The sequence below is a fragment of the Phacochoerus africanus genome, chromosome 8, assembly GCF_016906955.1.
Source record: "Phacochoerus africanus isolate WHEZ1 chromosome 8, ROS_Pafr_v1, whole genome shotgun sequence".
Lineage (NCBI taxonomy): Eukaryota > Metazoa > Chordata > Mammalia > Artiodactyla > Suidae > Phacochoerus > Phacochoerus africanus.
The window spans coordinates 160315057-160333502 of NC_062551.1; the positions used below are offsets into that span (position 1 = coordinate 160315057).

General features: G+C 53.2%; 1 protein-coding gene across 9 annotated transcripts in view; it reads left to right on the plus strand.

Moving 5' to 3' along the window:
- The window catches only part of TTC39A (tetratricopeptide repeat domain 39A), an 85773-nt gene that overhangs the window by 11702 nt on the left and 55625 nt on the right, over positions 1–18446 (plus strand). For 8 of the 9 annotated variants that reach the window (XR_007136162.1, XR_007136161.1, XR_007136163.1 and 5 more), the window contains exons 2-6: positions 6565–6669; positions 12274–12405; positions 13268–13344; positions 14478–14545; positions 16398–16462. Coding sequence is in view for 5 of the 9 variants with exons in the window: in XM_047789135.1 (XP_047645091.1) it covers positions 6565–6669; positions 12274–12405; positions 13268–13344; positions 14478–14545; positions 16398–16462 (447 nt within the window). In the remaining 4 variants the exon portion in view is untranslated. Of the gene's footprint in view, positions 1–6564; positions 6670–7470; positions 7506–12273; positions 12406–13267; positions 13345–14477; positions 14546–16397; positions 16463–18446 lie in introns of those variants that run through there. The other variant, XM_047789138.1, reaches the window with a different exon arrangement.

Consider the following 18446-nt stretch of genomic DNA (forward strand, 5'->3'; position numbering starts at 1 on the left):
CCTCACCACCAGGGACAATATTTACCAAGGGCCAGGGCTGACACATGAACAGAGGGGTGGCAAGGCTGATGCCAGCTGTCAGCTGGAGGCCTCCACAGGGCCTGCGCATGTCCTGCGCTGAGGGCTTGGAAGGTGGGTGGCTGAGGGACACCCTGGGGAGGGGTGCCTAATGAGACTTTGTCACTTTTTGTTATGACTTTAGCCAAGTCCTTTATCCTCCCTAGACTTCTGGTCCCTCCTTTGGAAAATACAGGGAGGCTGGGCTGGCTGCTCCCTTCCTTCTCTGGGCTGGTCTTGGTAAATCTGGAAGTGGTTATGTATCTTCTGCCCAGCCCTGAGCTCCACCCCACTGGGCTCAGAAAAATGGCTTTCAGGAGAGAAGGCAGGGGTGGAGCAGGGCACCTATCAAATAATCCTAAACTCCCAGACTAGAACCCACATTCATCCTTCTTCCTTGCACACTCACATCCCTGTCTGAGCCCCCTTTACAACCCTGTGTTCCTCTGGCTCCTCCTTGGACCTCCAAGGCAGTGAGCTTGCCCCCCTAGCACTGTCAAGTTGCCCTCATACCAAACCATACCTGCCCATCTGCAGGCCCTCCATGTCCATTTGCCCCTGGCCCTGTTCAGTGCCATTCTGGTGGAGTCTGAGCAGAGCAGCAGCAAAGCAGTTCTACCTTCATCATAGACACTCAGTCACTCAACAAACACTCCCAAGGTTTGCTCTGGGCCCAGCTCCATGTATGATGGTCAGTGGTGAACAAACGAAGATTTAAATCTCTACCACTTCAAAAATTATGAAACAAGTTCAGCCTTCAGAAACATACAGCAAATAATAAAATGACTCCATGCCCTTGTCACCAAGTTTTTTTCAGATATTAACATTGTGCCCCATTTAGTTCATATTCTCTTTTAAGAAATAAACCATGGCAGAGACCACTGAAGCCCCTGTGGACCATCCTCTCAGAGATAATCACCATCGTGAATTTTGATTTTATCATTTCTCTGTTTTGATTTTGCTGAGTGTAAGAGTATAAGAAAAAATGTTTGTTTTTTAATTTTTATCTGTAAATGGAGTCATACAGCATGAATCCTTCTGCAGCTTGATTTTTCTCACTCAGCTTTAGGTTTCTTGATTCTTGAAGCCCTGATCCCTACTTGCCCTGATGTATGATATGCTACCCAGTGTAAAGTCTGTCATTTATTTATTTACCCGGGCTTCTTGATGGACATTGAGGGGGTTCCCAGTGTCTTGCTATTCAAACAATGAATATTTTCGAATGATTGTCCTTTGCACATATGTGAGTTTTCTTCCAGGTTGCCAGGTAGGAGTAGAATTGCTGTGTCATAGGATTATGTGCACCCAGTCTTTTAAAGTTACTTATTTTCATTGTAAAAGTGGTGCTGCTTGGTAAAGGAAATGATGGAAAGGCATAATCTTAGGGGAAAAATTGCTAAGATTTCCTGAGTACTTCTTATTGTGCTTTACACTGTCTCAGTCATTCTTCCCAGCAACCCTGGGAGGCAGGTACTGTCATTCCCATTTTATTGATAAGGAAACTGAGGCTCCTAGAGGTTAAGGAACCTTCCCAAGTTTCTCTAGCAAGTTATTGCTGAGCTGCAGCTTGACTCCAGGGTTGTCTGCTTTCAAAATTCCACACTGCCTAGGCCGCACCACATCACTCCCTGCCACATGGTCCTCGCCTTATGCACAGCTCAGGGTGACTCTGGAAGCAGAATCATAATCCTCTTTGCCATTAGAAAGTTCACTGTGAGAGCAACAGGTCCCTGTGGACAGGTTGCCTCACCCCCTGAGCCAAAGCTTGTCCTGAATGCTGGAGCAGAAGGCTGACTCCAGTCTGCTGAGTGGCTGCCCTGCCCTGCCTCCATTGCCACCCCCACTGGGGTCAGGGTTGGAGGGTTTTCTGTCTCCTGCAAGACGAGAGTCCCCCAGCTCTGCCCATCAGGCACTAAGGGAGCATCCTCCAGGCAGACTGCGCAGGGAAGTGGGAGGAAGGTGGAGAGTGTGGGGCTCCAGGTCAGACACCCCCTCCCACCTTTCAGCTCTCTTTTCACTTTGGCTTCAGGCCTCCTCCCCCACTAGATAACCTGGCGTTAGTTGTCTCACCAGCCATGCTCCACACTGTCCAGCTCAGCATCCTCCCCATGCCAGAGTTGCCACCTGGCACAGTCAAGAGGCCATCATCACCACTTGGGATCCCAGGAATATATTGTCCTGGGCCCTAGCAGGGTGGCTTGGAGCAGAAGGGCCTTAAAGACATGGGACAGCCTGCGGAGAAGTGGGAACCTCAGGCATAGCAAGCGGAGGGGAAAGGTTTGGCAGGTTGCTTTTGCAGAAGGTATTTCTGTCTTCTCCCAGGTTCCTGTTTGCACTGTCTTCACTTCCTTATCTGTCAAATGCAGATAAGAGCACCTGACTCTTGTGGCTGGTGGGAGGATTGAATGATATAGCACAGTCATCAATTTAGATAACTTGAAGTGATATCCTCCTGGTGGTGATGGGTTTTTTTTTCTTTTTCTTTTTTTTTTTTTGGTTGGTTTGTTTTTTGGCCACACCTATGGCATATGGAAGTTCCCCAGCCAGGGATCAAACCCGCGCCACAGCAGTGATCTGAGCCACTGCAGTGACAACACTGAATCCTTAACCCACTGGAGCACAAGGGAACTCCGATGAGGGTTGCTAATGCTGTCATTAAGTCAGATGGGGCCAGTGTCTCCAGCTTACTTGAGCTCCCCAACCATCTGCAACCCCCCACCTCACCCCTTGACCTACAGGCCTTCCAGAGCCTCTGTCGTCCCCGCCTGCCCCATGACAGCTTGTGCCCCCTCCTCACTATGGTGTCATACCTCCCTCCCTTTGTTCACACTCTCTTCCCCTTCTGGGACTTCTTTCTCCATCTTGTCCTCTGTACAGGCCATCATATCCAGAAAGCTTCCTGAATTGCCCCACCCTCACTTCTGGGCCTCCTCAGCCCCCAGTGATTCCCCTGATGGCTCTGGTTGTCCCTGCCTCTGCCTCCTGTAGCCTCTGAGCTCCTCAAGGACAAGCCTGGGTCTGGGTCCAATTTCTTCTCCAGAGTCTGGCCCCAGACCTGGCCCAGAGCTGGAGCTGAGTGGGTAATTTGGAGGAGGGCAGGAAGGAGAAAATCAGCCCCAGGGCCACCCCAGAGCAGCTGCCTGTCTGGAGAGGTCTTCGAAGACCCACCTCACTGCAGTTAAGGGGAAGAGGTGCCAGGGCTGCCAGGGGAGGGGATATGTGCCTCTGTGCTGTCTGCCCCTCCATCTGTGCATCTTTCTCTCCAGGTAGAACCCCTTTCTTGATGGAGGCAGGGCTGGTGGTGAGGGTGGGATGTGCGCAGAAATGGGAGGTAAGCTCTTGACTCTGGAACTGATTAGAGGGGAAGAATCCAGGACAATGGGTTTGACTCTCTGGGACTGAGCTGGTGGACACTGGCTCAGGCAGAAACTTAGGTTAGAAGCCATGCTTGGGCATGTGACCTTGGCCAGAGGAGGTCACCTCTCCTCTGTGCCTCAGTCTCCTCATCTGCATTGGAGATACTAACCCCGCTTTACAAGGCTTTGTGAGGGTTCAAAGAGAGAACACTAGTTAAGTGCCCAGGTGACACGGAGGTGCTCACTGCCTCTGCATTGGTTCATCAAACAGAGATGAATGGACTGAATACCACTCCCTGGGCAGAGGAAGACACTGTCCCTGCCACATGAAGAGGGGGCCTTTTGGCTCCCGAAAGAAACTTGTCTTTATCCTCAGAGTAATGGGAAAGCAGAGAAGGATTTAAAGTCCAGATGTGACATGGTCAGATTTGGGTTTTAAAAGATAATTTTGGCTCTCATTAGAGGGACAGAGTAAAGGGACTAATGCTTCCTACATGCTCCCTTAAAAAAAAAAAAATCTACCTAAAGTCTGGATGAGCTCTACATCCTTGAAAGACATTCCTGAGCTCCCACAGAAGCAACATCCTCCCAAGCCAAGGATGAAGAAGGAGCCATAAATGAGGTTGGAAAATGAGATGAAGTCATGGCAACCTGGGGGAGTTTACAGATTCCAGAAACCTAGAACCTGGAGTTTATTGTTTTTTGCTTTTTTTTCTTTTTATCTTTTTGCCATTTCTTGGGCCGCTCCCACAGCATATGGAGGTTCCCAGGCTAGGGGTCTAATCAGAGCTGTAGCCGCCAGCCTACACCAGGGCCACAGCAATGTGGGAGCCGAGCTGCATCTGCAACCTACACCGCAGCTCACGTCAACGCCGGATCCTTTACCCACCAAGCAAAGCCAGGGATCGAACACGCAACCTCATGGTTCCTAGTCGAATTCGTTAACCACTGAGCCATGACGGGAACTCCTAGAGCATGGAGTTGTAATGGCACTTAAGGGATGGGAAAGAAGGTCTTGGGTCTGGTGAAGGATGGTGTGAGGAGTTGGAGCTTAGCCTCTCTCCCACCACATAAATCTGGCACCTTCAGAGGGTGTCCTCTGCAAATAGAGGCATTGCCTAGAAAAAAAGAACCTCCCACCCACAAAGGGAGACAGCAGTTCTGGTGGGGACGAAGACATTCCCTAGAAAATTATACATACGGCTCTGCCCTCACAAAATTTTCAGGTTTGAATATACATCACCTCTGTGGTCCTGGTAATGCTAAACTTTAGGATGGTAGCACCCCAGGGAACTTGGCTGAAGTAAATGAAAATCCTCTGTAGAGGAAGAGATCCTCATTTTAAGATCCCTTTGGGATTGGCTAAGTAGGAGCTCATGGTAAAAATTACAAAACACACAAGGAAACACGTCACTGTGAGCAATAGACACCGGAAGCAAGAAATACCAGAATTAGAGTCTAAGATCCTAGAATGATGAGGCATTGATTATAACTGACTATATTTAAAATGTGTAAAGAAATCAAAGATATACTTGCAACAATAAGCCGGAAACAAAATACTGCCCAAAATGACCACACAGATTTGAAAAAGAACCAGATGTAATTTCTGGAGATGTGAAATAAAAATCATGGAAATGAAAAACTCAGTAGACAGGTTAAGTAGCAGATGAGACACACCTGAAAAGACTTTGTGGAATGAAAGATCTAAAGAAATTAGTCTCACAGAGAGAAAGAGATGGCAAAGAGAGCTGAAAGACATGAAATTTAGAATAAAATGGGATGAGAGAGAGAAGAGCCAGGAGAGGGAGTCTCCATCAGACCTGGGTAAAGAGAGTAGTAGCCTAGACTGGGGGGCCCCGGGGTGTCGAAAGGGGCGGAGCGGGAGATGTGCAGGAGGTGAATCAAGCGGGCTTACTGATGGAGTACCTGATGGAGGCCAGGGGAGCATGTGTCAAGGATGACTCTTTCTGGCTTGAGAAACTTGGTAGAGGGGTATTTATTGAGGTGGCAGAGACTGGGCGAGAACAAACAGGAGCTCAGGTTTGACCAAAACATGCTTCGTTTTGCCTGGGAAGTTCTGCTGCTGCATCACGGAGGAGGAGACATCAGAGCTGGGCCTTAAGTGTGTGTAGGAGTTTACCTGGTAGAGAAGGAACTTTTAGCTAACCTTTCAGGGGAAGGATCTCCTTTCAGCAAAATCATCAAGACCCTTTTTGGAATCTTCTCTACTCACAAGAGACCCCTTGAGAAGAGACATTCCCAAGGCCATCAGATAGGATTTGGGGAATCATCTCTCATCTTTCAGATGGGAAGCTGAGGCTCAGAAAGGTCAGGAATTTGCTCTCCTAGTCTAAGACTCTTCCTTCATTCATTCACTGACTTAACCTATATTTATGCTATATTTAAGCTTTATTTAACCTATATTTAAAAGCCCATTTTGTACCAGACAGTAGATGCTGGTGATACAGCAGTGTACAAAACAAAGATTCCTGTTCTCAGGAAGCTCAGGTTTTAATGGAGGGAGATGGACAATAAACACAAAAATAAGTTAAAAAACAGAAATCAGAGGGTGATAAGAGCTAAAGAGGTGTAAGGACTGCGAGGATGTCGGGTGCACGGTGTACAGAAGGTACCAGTGGGAAAGTGGCCCCAGACAGCCCTCACAGGCTGGCTGCCCTCTGTGGCCCATGGTGACCGTGCCCAAGGGGTTCTATCGTGCAGGCCCGAGGAGGCCAGGAGAAGGGGGAGGATAAGAAGCACCGAGGTGGGATTAGTGGGTGGGCTGAGCTCTCCAATTGGGGCAGAAAAGCCCAATGGGCCAAAAGGGACACAAAGGCTCCTTTTACCCTGGTGAGGGGGTAAGAGGAGTTTGTTCCTGAGGCTTCCCAACACCCCTACACCCCGCCCTCAGCCTCTCCCCCATCCCCTCCACCAGATTTCAGATGACACCACCCTTCTGCTCCCCCTCCCCCTTTGAGAACACATAGAGGTGGGTGCAAATTGACCCGTGTCTTAGTACAGAGTGGGCGGCCTGGAGGAGCTCATGACAGGCATCCCAGGACCACCAGGGAGGTCCTGGGCCCTGAGAGGCTCTTTTCCGGCCAGGACTGGGGTTGAGGGTGCCGGGTCACACCCATGTCTCTCCCATCAGGACTCCTGTGAGCAGTCTCCATGAGGCCTTAGACCAGTGCATGACCGCCCTGGACCTCTTTCTCACCAACCAGTTCTCAGAAGCACTCAGCTACCTCAAGCCCAGGTGAGGCCCAAGCCCAGGCTGGACATGGAGGGTGTGTGCATGTGTGTGTGCGTGTGTGTGCTTGTAGGGATGGGGGTGCTGGGTGGAGAACCAGAGGTCTGGTGTGAGAGAAAACTTGTGTAACTGAGGTCCTTCGGCCTTCTGGGTCACAATGACCCCTGAGAATCCCATAAAAATGGCGAAGGTTCCCCCTCCCACAGCCCTGAGCAGCCGGGCCCTCAAGGTCACGGTGACTTCCTTCCCCTCAGGTTCATGCTGTCTTTTCCGCTTTGATTTCTGAATCCTGCTCGAAAACAGCCCCTTTTCATTATTTTCCTCTAAAGCGCTAAAGCCTTGAGTTGCTTTTATTCAAGCCTTTTAGGGCAATGATGACAGTAGTTTAGCCATGCCTTCGGGGTGGACTTTCTCAGTAATACACTTATACTGCTCTTTTTTTTTAACCTACACTTTTTTCAATTTTTTAAAAACTGAAGTCGAGATATAATTCCCATAGCATAAAATTCATTCTTGTTAAAGGTTTCGCTTTTAAACATCACCTGATGGTTGACCAAAATTGACCTTTCTTATACCCTGCTTCCTCCCCCCCCTCCTCCCGCCTACTGCTCCCCCATCATTATATCACAACATTTGGCTCAATCAGTACTCAGTGTTTTCATTATTTTAACCGTATAATTATGCTCATTGCAGAGACAAGTCTTACACTGTAAGATTGCATTTCCTTTCTGGGGTTAATAATTGTCTTGTTTTTTTCATTTGCCTAATTTGCTGTTTATCCTGAACTCTTGTAACTCCTCCATCAAGTCATGAGGTTTTCCCTAAATGCTCAGACGTATCAGGTAAGCCCTCAGTCCCTCCTTTTCCTGGAAATCTGTACCCTGGGGGACAGGCCCATTTATTGGCCCCCTTCCAGCTGGCTCCTGAAACCCCCATGTGCTTCTCTCCTGTTTACGTGCCCTGGCCTTTTCTCTCTCGAATCCTCCTTCGTTTTGCTAGCGCGTGTCCTCTAGAAACTTCCTAAGCCATTTTGCATGAATTCTGATGGTGTTGTTTTCTGGCATCCCCTGTATCTGGGGAACCCTAATTCTTCTGACTTGGCGCAGGATCTTTTTTTCCTTTTCCAGAGTTGTTTAGGATCTCGTCTTTTATCCACCGGAAATTTCACAACGATGTGCCAGAATGTAGGTCTTTTCACTGGGTATTTTTTAATTTGGAAACGCAGTTCTAGGAAGTTCTCTCGTACCATCCCTCCATGTTCTGTTTCCCTTTCTTGTTCCTTTAAGTCAGACACTGGACTTCCTGGATCAGTTCTAAGCTGCTTCTCTGCCCACCCCGTCCTTTGCCATCATCTTAATCTGTTTTCCCTCTGATTTTTGGAAGAGTTCCTCAACCTTATCGTTAAACCCATTGACTTTTCTTTTTTGGTGTGTAAGCATATGATTCATTCCCGAGGACTCCTCAGTGTTCTCTGGATGTTCTTTTTTTCCCCTGTAACATTTTATTCCTGGTTTATGAGTGCACTCTGTGCTTTATATCTCTATTTAAAATAGGAGTGTCCTGAGGATAGGGCCTCTCATGGAACAAGCACGCTAATAAGTATGTATTGTTATTACTATTATCACAGGATGTTATCTCTTTTAAAAATATTGTATTCTTTTCCTCCATAATCTTGGCTTTCTCCAGGTTTCCTTTCTCTGTTTAATGGGGAGGAAATCCTCTCCTCGTGGGGGTGCTTTCCTGAAATGCCCGATGGTCCCTGCTGTCTGTCTGGTCACATTTAAGAGCACGTTCACTCCGAGGCCTGCCGGCCTGTCTGGCCCAAGGAGCCCTGTCATTGGTGGGATCAGCTTTTGGATGGTCTGGCAGAGAGCTGGCCCCACATATTCGCTTCTCCAGGGAGGAATCCTCCGTTTCTCAACCTGGACAGAGAAGCCCTGGTGGCCTGAATTCTGGGATTGGGGTAGCGGTGAGGGGCCAGGGGTCTAATCAGGTCTGCTGCCTACTGGCTGCATCCCCTCTTTTTAGCACTAGGTTGTCCTCTGCCACAGCTGGTTCCCCCAGGGAAAGCAAGTGCTGGAGCAGGGGGACCGCTTTCCCCAAGACCCCAAGCCTGACCTGCTCCATTTCTCTAGACCTGGCTGACCCCTTGTTCCATTGGGGGTCCATGGCCCAGCTTCTGGGGGTGGGGACGGGGGTTCCGGGGCTTGATGGTCATGCATTTTACAACAGTCCCTCCGCGAGCAATCCCCACGCCTCATCCCCACCCTTGGAGGGGGTCTGGGCTTGAGGTCGCAGGGTCTGCAGCAAGAGTGTGGTGGCAGCACTGTCAAGTTGTGATCCATGGCAGAGCATGGTTGGCCATGGCGGGTTCATTCCGCAGCACCTGACACGTGTCTTCATGTGCCCGGCAGTGTGCAGGTGCTGGGGCCACCGTGTGGAGCGAGGTGTGGGCTGTTCTCGGGGTTCCTCAGGGAACCAGTGAAACAAGTGATAAGTAATAAGGGCTGGTGCTGAGAGTTATGCAGGGACCCTAGCTCATGTGGGAAGGGGGCTGGTCAAGAAGGCTTTGGGACCAGCCACATAATTCCTGGGCACATTGCAGTGTGAAAGGGTGGGATCCTTTGATCAGAAATTTACTAAGGAGCTCAAGATGGTGACAGCAGAGCATTAAACCAAGCATGGGGCCTTTGGGGGCATGGGACTCTGTATCTGCACAGATTGCACACCCGTAAAACCAGCCCTGGAAGTTTTCCTGGAGGAAGTGACATTTAAGCTGAGCTAGGTTGGGTGAGAAGGAGTCAGCCAGGTGGAGAGGGCATGTCCACGTGGAGGAACCGCCTGTGCAAAGGCCCGGCTGTGAATGTGGGTGTAGTGTATTCGAGGAACAGAGACAGTCAGCCTGGCCGGGGTGGAAAAGCTGGGGCAGGTCCCAGAAGGGAGAGAGCAGGATGATGGGAGGTGGACAAGGGGCATCGGAGTCCCTCAGAAAGTGTTCGGGCTGAAGAGGAGGGCAGCAGGAAAGTGGCTCTTCAGCCTAGGGCAGCCTCACCCAGAGAGGCCTTGGGCTGGGACTAGAGGAGATCCAGGAAGAGCAGGGTGGGCAGAGTCAGTAGGCATGAATGTGGGGACAAGGATGGCTGCCAGGCACCTGACAAGGCTGAGTCCTGGCTGCTGGCAGGGGAGGGAAGGGCTGGAGGCCACTGGGCTTAGCTGACCTCCAGGTGGCCAAGGAGTCCCTAAGCCAACACCCTGTTCTTCTGAAGGCTCTTCCAGTGCCCTCATCATCTGGACAGCTGGTCTAGGCCTGGCAGGTGAGACCCCAGTGGGCACCATGTCCCAGAGCTGGGTCAAGCTCAGAGGGGAGAGGCTTGTTACTCCCAGGAGTCTGCCGTATGTATAAGAACTTTGTGGAGGGCAAATGAGGTGCCATGTCTGGGGGGTTGTTACAACACGGGGCCCTGAATCCCAGTCCAGACCGTGGTTGGGGGGCTTCCAGGTAGTGGGCTGAGAAGAGGCTAGGACTCCTACTGCAGGCACCTGTCAGGGCCTAGGGCCTCAGACTAGAAATTCCACTTTGCCTGCCAACTGCACAGGCAGGGTTGTCCCTCCCCCTGGGCTGGGCTGGTGGGGCTGAGTCCCAGGCCCAGGCCCTGAGGTGGTGGAGGCGGGGAGGGGAGAGTTGGAGAGGCCTGGGAGAGGAGATTATCTGGGGATGGGTCTATGTGCTGCCGGGGAAACCCTCCTCAGGCAGAAAGTTTTTATGTGGGGCAGTGACCCTTAACCCTGGCAGGACACAGAGGGACTCAGACTCACATTTCTTGAACATCAGTGTTCTGGCCTTGCTCTGGGCACCCTGTTTAAGCCCTCAAAGTCCTGGGAGAGAAGGACTCTGGTAGCCATTTTCAGAGGAGAAACCGGAGGCCCGGAGAGGCCATAGGACTCACCAGGATCACACAGCAGGTAACTGTGTCTGAGAGACTGAAGCCTGAGTTCTGTCCCCGCTGCAGGCCAAGGCTTCCTTCCCACAAGCAACTACCCTCAGATACAGCAGTTTTCGCAAAGACCTGGGAGGTGTCCTGACGGCCACCAGGGCTGGTTTCCTTCATAAACCTTTGACTTCCAAGGAGGGTATCACCTGAGAATCGCCCAGGAGCAAAAAAGCAACTCAGTTTACAGAGGTGTTTTATGAATGAGAAAGGCTTGTGATTTTACAATAGAACAGTCTATAAAGCTTCGTTCTCTCTCTCTCCCTCTCCCTCTCCCTCTCCCTCTCCCTCTCCCTCTCTCTCTCGCTCTCGCTCTCGCTCTCTCTCTCGCCTGAAGTTCCCAGCATAAGCCTGGCACTGAGGAGTTTGGGAAGCAGTTAATAAGGGGGTGGAGGAGGGGAGGCCAAAACCACTGCACATCTCCTGGGTGCCAGGCAGGGTTGCCCCCAGCCAGCAACACAGATCACGTGGGCTGGCATTATCGCCCCTGTTTTGCAGAAGCATAAATCAAGGCCCGGACATGTGACTCCCCCGTTCGGAGAGGGCCTGCACTGGTGCCATCCCTCCTTACCTGTTGCCCTCTGCATGCGTTAGGCTGAATGCCACCCTCCTCCCCCCACAGCTGAAAGGTCTGGGACCGGGGAGGAGCAGAGAGCCAGGAGGCAGAGGCTTCCTGAGGCTGGTCCCCCCGGCCCTGTCACATTGGGGGTGAGACAGAGATACACCCCACGCCAGCTCTGTCCTTGAGGTGCCCACATTCTGGGCAAGAGCTGAGCCTCTGCTGGTTAAGGTTCAGTGTGACCTGGGCTGGTTTTAGACACGTGCTCCCTGGGGAGGGAGCTCTGAATGCCCAGTGGCCTTGGAGGCGGTGGGGGCCTTGACAGATGAGTCGGGGAAGGTGGGGGTAGGGAAGGGCATTTTAAGCTGAGGGAACAATATGGACAAAAGCCAGGAAGAGGGAGAGTTGGCCTTTTCTTGCAAGTGTTGTGGTTCCGTGTGGGCACAGTCGTGAATGTGACCAGATGGTGGAGCTGGAGCAGAAGTGCCAAGAGCTGGGCTGGAGAAGTGGTGGACCCTGCCACCTGTGGGGCCTCAGCCTCGGTGTTACCTCCTGGGGAGTGGAAGCCGCAGGAGGGGCTAACAGGAGAGCAACGTGATCAGATGGTGGGGAGGGGAGAGGCAGGAGGTGGCAAAGCAGGGAGGTAAAGGGCACTCACAGGGATGGACAAGCCCAGGGTGGAGCTTGAGGGTGGAAGAGACCCCACAGACAGGACTTGGGCTCAGCCTGTGGGACATGGGGCAGAGGGTGAGGATAGGCCCCGGGTGCGGGGACGATGGCCTCAGCCCTTTGTGAGCCCTGACAGCAGCCCTGCTCCTGCCATCCGTATGGAGTGGATGATTTGGAAAGACATTTCAGGCCACTCAGCGGGAAGAGGAGCCAGAGTCCAAGGCCTTCTGAGCATCGGTGGAAGGGTCAGCCCTTGGGCAGGTCCCTTCCCACCTCTGGACCTGCGTTTCCCCCAACCCGAGATGGGGGAGGGGATGGGTGACGGCACAGGGTCAGACCCCAACTCCCTTGGATTCTAGGAGTTGATGCTCTCATGTCCCTTCTCTCTGGCAGAACCAAGGAGAGCATGTACCACTCGCTGACATACGCCACCATCCTGGAGATGCAGGCCATGATGACCTTTGACCCCCAGGACATCCTACTGGCTGGCAACATGATGAAGGAGGCGCAGTCGCTCTGTCAGAGGTTGGGGCCATGGGGAGGGCAGGCCCAGCCTTCTGTCACCTTGGCCTATCCCAGTGCCCAAAATGCCGCTATTAGTGCTGCTCCTTTTGGCTAAAATGGTGTGTCCCCAAGTTCTGAGAACTGTCTCTTGTCAGCAGTGTCCGGGGAGCCATGTCGTGTGAGCCCATCCCTGAGGGCTTCCAGGGACCAGGCTGGATCGGGAGATGACTCCTGGCCCTGGCACCTAATGACTCTCTGACCTTGGGCGGGTCCCTCTCCATACTCAGTCCTCCCCATCTGTAAAGTGGGTGGGATGACAGGGTAGTTGTGGAGACTGAATGAAGACATCAGTTATGGACCCTGGGGCACAGCTGGTGTTCAGTACACGTGAGCTGCTCGAATGCGTGAACCAGTAGACCCCCAGTGTTGGCACACAGGTGGAGTCTTCACTTACCGGGACATCTCCCACCTGCCCCAGCCCAGGCCTGGTGCTGGGCACTGGCCATCATCAGACCCCGGCCCTTCTGGCCCCTGAACTGCCTGACTGGGGAGATAGGCACAGATAGTGACATCCTGGCATGATGCCAGAAGGCTTGTGGGGTTTGGGGGTTCAGCCGGAGGAGCAGGACAGGCTTCCTGGAGGAGGTGATGCCAGAACTGAGTCTGTAGGGTGACTAGAAACTGGCCAGGGCAGAAGGAGCAGGGCAAGGGGGCTCCCAGAAGAGGCAGCGGCAAGGCAAGGGTGTGAGAAAGTCTGGATTTGGGGGAGTTGCCAGGTGTTTGGTAGGTGGCGTCTATGGGGAGGGGCGCGGGAGGTGTGGTCGGAGCTGCCCAGGGCTCCCCGCCCCCTCCCTGAATGACACGAGCGCCTTTACCTCCTCAGGCACCGGAGGAAGTCCTCTGTAACCGACTCCTTCAGCAGCCTGGTGCACCGGCCCACCCTGGACCAGTTCACGGAAGGTGTGGCACCCAGGATGATGTCCTCTCAGCCTTGCTGCCTGGTTCCAAGCCGGGGCTGGGCTGCTGGTGGGGAAGGGGCAGGTGTCCTCCCAGTAGTCGCCCAGGGGGGCCAGGCCCAGTCGAGATGCTGGGACTTGGGCAGGTCTGATGTGGGGCCGTTTGAGGAGTGGTCTTGGGGGAGGGGGAGGGGAGGGGAGACGTACCTGACTGCCTGACCTCCCGAAGGCCTGGAAATCGAGGAACGAAAATGCTGTCACAAAGTCGTGCCCTTTGCTCCTCAAGCCAGGGTGGGCTTAGGACCAAGTGGGCAGTTAGGTCCTGTGGTTTCCCGTCGTGGTGATCTCACGCATGCCCCAGAGGGAATGTGAGGGGCTGGCACACTGAGAGGAGACAGCCGAGGGCAGTGGGAGAGAAGGTCTGGACTGCCTGAGCCATGTGGCATCTTTGTGCCATGACCTCATGTGGCAGTCCTGGAGGCAGGGGCTGACAGCCATCCTCAGCTCCAGAGCCCCGAAGGTTCCAGCTCGAAGCAAAGCATGTGGCAGTGCCACCATCGTCTTCCCGCCTTCCATGGCTCTCTCCCGCCCACAGGACCGCATCTGGGGTCCTCCACCAGTGTTCAAGGCCCTTGGCAGCCAGACCTCTGCCCCCATCGCTCCCTCTCACCCTACTTCTGCCCTCTGTGGCTCCGCTGTCCGCGAATACCTGAGTAGTTTGGCTCTCCTGGGCCTCTGCCAGAAGCTCTTCCTGCCTCATCCTTCCATCCCTTTTTCAACCCCGGTGCCCTCCTGGAAGGCTTTGCTGACTCCTCGAGCTGTGTTAGGTCTCCTTCCTTACCGCCAGGGACTGGAGCTTCCCCGAGTTTATCCATCCCACCCAGCGCAGGAGGACAAGAGAGCAAGGCCCAGGGCCCTGGGCTGACGTGCTGGGGGTGGGGCTGGGGGTGGTGGAGGAATGTAAGTAATTTGGGGCATGGTGAGTGCCGTGAGGTGAGGGAACCTGTGACGGAAGGTGGGTGGAGGAGGCTGACTCAGGCTCCCGCTGCCTTTTGGGAAGTGGGATGAGACCCACTGGGCCCTCGCCTCCTGCTGAGACTCCCAGGAGGCTGCAGGGCTTCGGTTTTCTCCCCGCAGAGGAGATCCACGCTGAGGTCTGCTACGCCGAGTGCCTGCTACAGAGAGCAGCCCTGACCTTCCTGCAGGTAGGAGCCCGGTCCTTTTACGGACAGCCCGGGGGTGTTCAGGAGACGGTTCACCGTGTCTTAGCCCAAAGGGACTCAGGCAGCCTCAGCCCCTCGCAGTCGAGGCGAGGACGAAGGCTCAGTCACCCCAACACTCCTGGCCCCGGGCAGGCTCAGTGGCAGAGGCGAAGGGCTTTCCCCTCCACACGGTGCCCTGCCAGAGATGCCCCTCCGTCTCGTGACTGCTGTTTCCCTGTCACGGGGACAGCCGTTGTCACCACGCCTGCTTTACAGTTGATTCATTCAACAAACAAGTCTCATTCAAGGAGCTGACCTACAACATACCAGGTTTTGTGTGTATATCATAGGCCTGTTGTTAGTACATACCTTATACATACTGCATGTTTATTTTTAACCTACATTCACATGTATTATTTAATCATTATTTAACCAGACCTGTGAAGGGGAAGATTAGAGGGAGGAACTGCTTTCCCAGGTCCCGAGGTCAGCAGATGTCAGAGCTGGGATTTGAACCAGGTCTGGCCGAGTCAGCCCGTGCTCCTCACCACGGTGGAAATCACCATCACCTCGTGATTTTGCCCCAAAAGCCTGGATTACAATGACAGCAAATAATCGTCTGTAAATAGGCGTATTGGGGGTGGAGAGGCACATGTAAATTTTATTGTTGGGGTGCTGGGTTTTGTTTGCGTGTCACTTTTCAGGGCCACAAAAAGTGGCCTGTGGCATATGGAAGTTCCCAGGCCAGGGGTCAAACTGGAGCTGCAGCTGCTGGCCTACACCACAGCCATACTGCACAGGACCCTTAACCCACTGGCGAGGCCAGGGATCGAACTGCATCCTCATGGATGCTCGTCGGGCGTGTAACGCTGAGCCACAATGGGAACTCCTGAGGTGCTGTTTGTAATAGCTATTTTTCTCTTTTTGGACTCCAGTTGATTAGAATTGGTTTAATCCTAATTCTTTGTTAGGATCACTGTAATAACTGCACCATAAATGGCCTTTCACTTCCTTCGTTTATTTGCTCTGTTATTATACATAATAATACTCCCCACCCAACCAGAGAACAGAGCCCTGCTGGCAAGTCCCCTTGTCCTCTGCCTCCCTTTCTCCAGGGAAACCACTTCCTAGAGTTTTGGATTTATCACCTCCACCCTACTTTTTAAAATAGTTTTCTCAGCTTCCTATTCATGGTCGAAGCGCCTGTTGACATGTGTTAGTTATCTTTGCGCTCCTGAAGACCGCGAGCGGAGGGGGACTTGCTTTCCTCCCGCAACTGTGTGAGGCTGTGTGAGGCTCCCTCCCGTGAATACGCCGGTTTGTTTATCCATCCTCCCGCTGGGGACATCACATTGTTTCTGCTTCCCAGCTGCTGTGAACAGTGGTGCTCTGAGCATTCTTGAAGGTGCTCATCCATTTCTCCTGGGGGTCCACCTGGGCGTGGACTGCCACGTGGGCTCCAGGTATTGGTGCTTTAAATTACACATGTGTTAAATACCTGCTTGATGTGAAAAACACAAACGATCCAAAAAGGAACGTCTCTCTTCCATCCCCACAGTTCCTCCACCTGGAGAAGGAGCGTTTCCGCCAGGCTTTCTCCACGTACCTAGTATGTGGATACGTGAGCCTGGGGAAGGAGGTCATGGTCCAGCCCGGGGCATTTTGGAGGTCTTATTCGGCAAGGGAGATCCTCATCTCAAGTCCCTGGTTTGGCTGGCCTCTGACCCCACCCATGCTGGGCCCCTCCTAAAGCTGGGCCCAGAGAGGGGCAGGCAGGACCCTGAGCCTTGCCCGAGCTGTCTCATGCCGGTGGCTCCCCACCCAGGCCCCGCTCTTAGCATCTCTCCCTCCGCAGGACGAGAACATGGTGAGCTTCATCAAGGGCGGCATCAAAGTGCGAAACAGCTACCAGACCTACAAGTGAGTGGGGCTGGCTGGGGGGCCTGGGGCGGCGGCACCCCTACTCCGTGCCCCTCAGGCTGCTCTTTGGGAGGTAGATGGAAACTCAGAATGCCGTGTGACCTCAGATAGATCTCTGCACCCTCAGAAACTCAGTTTTCTGGAATATTATTCTACTTTTTTTTTTAGGGGTGTATCTGTTCATTTGGTCCCCCTGAGTGCTGACTCTGTGCCTGACTCTGAGCTAGGGGAAAACATTCTGTACAAACAGCTCAGTCTGGTCGGGGTGGGGGAAAGACACAGGAACAGTAATTTTGAGCACAGCAGCAGAACTCCTACATGGCTGTTAAGGCCCCATCCAAATGCCACTTTCCGCATGAAGCCTTCCTTGAACTTCACTTCCATTCCACAAGGATGGCTGACGCTCGCTCGCTCGCTCGCTCTCTCTCTCTCTCTCTCTCTCTCTCTCTCTCTCTCTCTCTCTCCCTCTCCCTCTCTCCCCCCCTCCCTCTCTCCCCCTCCCTCTCTTCCCCTCCCTCTCTCCCTCTCCCTCCCTCCCTCTCCCTCTCAGACACACACACACACACTCCCACACTCCCACACCCTCCCCACACTGGGAGCTCCTTGAGGGCCAGATCACTCCCATGCTGACTCGGCCCTGGGTCATGCATAGGCTGTGTTTATGGAGCAAAAGCATATAGACGCAACCCAGGGCTTTGACCCAACATGGTGCCACAATCTGTATCTACAGTTCCAACATTAGAGAAGCTCTTGGTCTCCCCAACTTTGGCATTAAAACTCCTTTCCCATTAAGAGTTGAATTGACTTGAGACTGTCATCTTTATTTTCCCCACTTAATGTGGCTGTTTCCCTGCAGAGATATTGTGGGTCTGATTTCAAAGTACTGCTGGGGTTTAACACACCATGGGTACGTGGGCACCACGTTACTTTGTGGGTCTCTGCTGCAGTCATTCAGGGGAACCAGACAAGGATGCTGGCCCCTCTGGTCTCCCCAGCTGCAGCGTGATGTTTGTAAAGCATAAACCTGGTCAGGTCACCCCCTGCCAACCCCTGGGACCCCTCTCGCTCTTAGAATAAAGCCCTGGGTCATTGCTGAGTCATTCCTGGGCATCCCCCTGTCCTCTTAGCCACATCTCCTGTCCCATTCTGCCCAAGACATTTGGGCCTTCCCTCAGCTTTTCAAACATGCCAGCTTGTTCCTACTGCAAGGCCTTTGGATATGAGGCCAAGAACTCTCTGTGCCAGGCTGACTCTGCCTCATCCCTCAGGTTTCAGCTCCACTGCCAGCTCCTTGAGGACACCTTCCCAGAACCCCAGCCTAGGTCAGGCCCCAGGGTTCCTCCTCATCCTCCTCACAGTGACTCAACAGGAATCTGCCCCTAGAGTGGGAGAGGTGTGAGGACAGCAGCGTGGTGGCCTTGCTCCCTGCTGTCCTTCAGTGTTTGGCACAAAGAGCCTCAGTCTGTGTTTGCTGGGTGGACATCCTCAAGATCCTCATGGCCCGGGAAGGGGGCAGGCTCGTCGCCAAAGCCCCTGACTGCCCCAGGTGGGCTGGGCTGTGGGCTCTGTGCCCTTGGGGACCAGAAGAAAGAGGGTTGGATTCCAACCAGAGACTCCAGGAGGACTTTCTCTGAGAGGTGGTGTTGGCGTTGGCCCAGTGGTTCTCAGCAGGGGCAGTTTCCCCCAGGGGACATTCGGCAACGTCTCGAGACATTTTGGTTGTCACCCTTGGAGGAGGCTGCTCCTAGAATCCAGTGGGTAGAGGCCAGGGATGCTGCCGAACATCCCAGGATGCACCCGACAGCCTCCCGCCCCCACCCAAACAGAGAACTTACCCAGCTGAAAATGTCAGGAGTGCAGAGCTAAGAAACTGTTCTAGACACAACGCAGGGCACGAGCAAGGGCCTAGATGTTGGGTAAGGCGGGTGTGCTATGGCTGAAATGCAAGAGCAAGGGGCGTGTCATCATGGTGGGAGACGCGGCC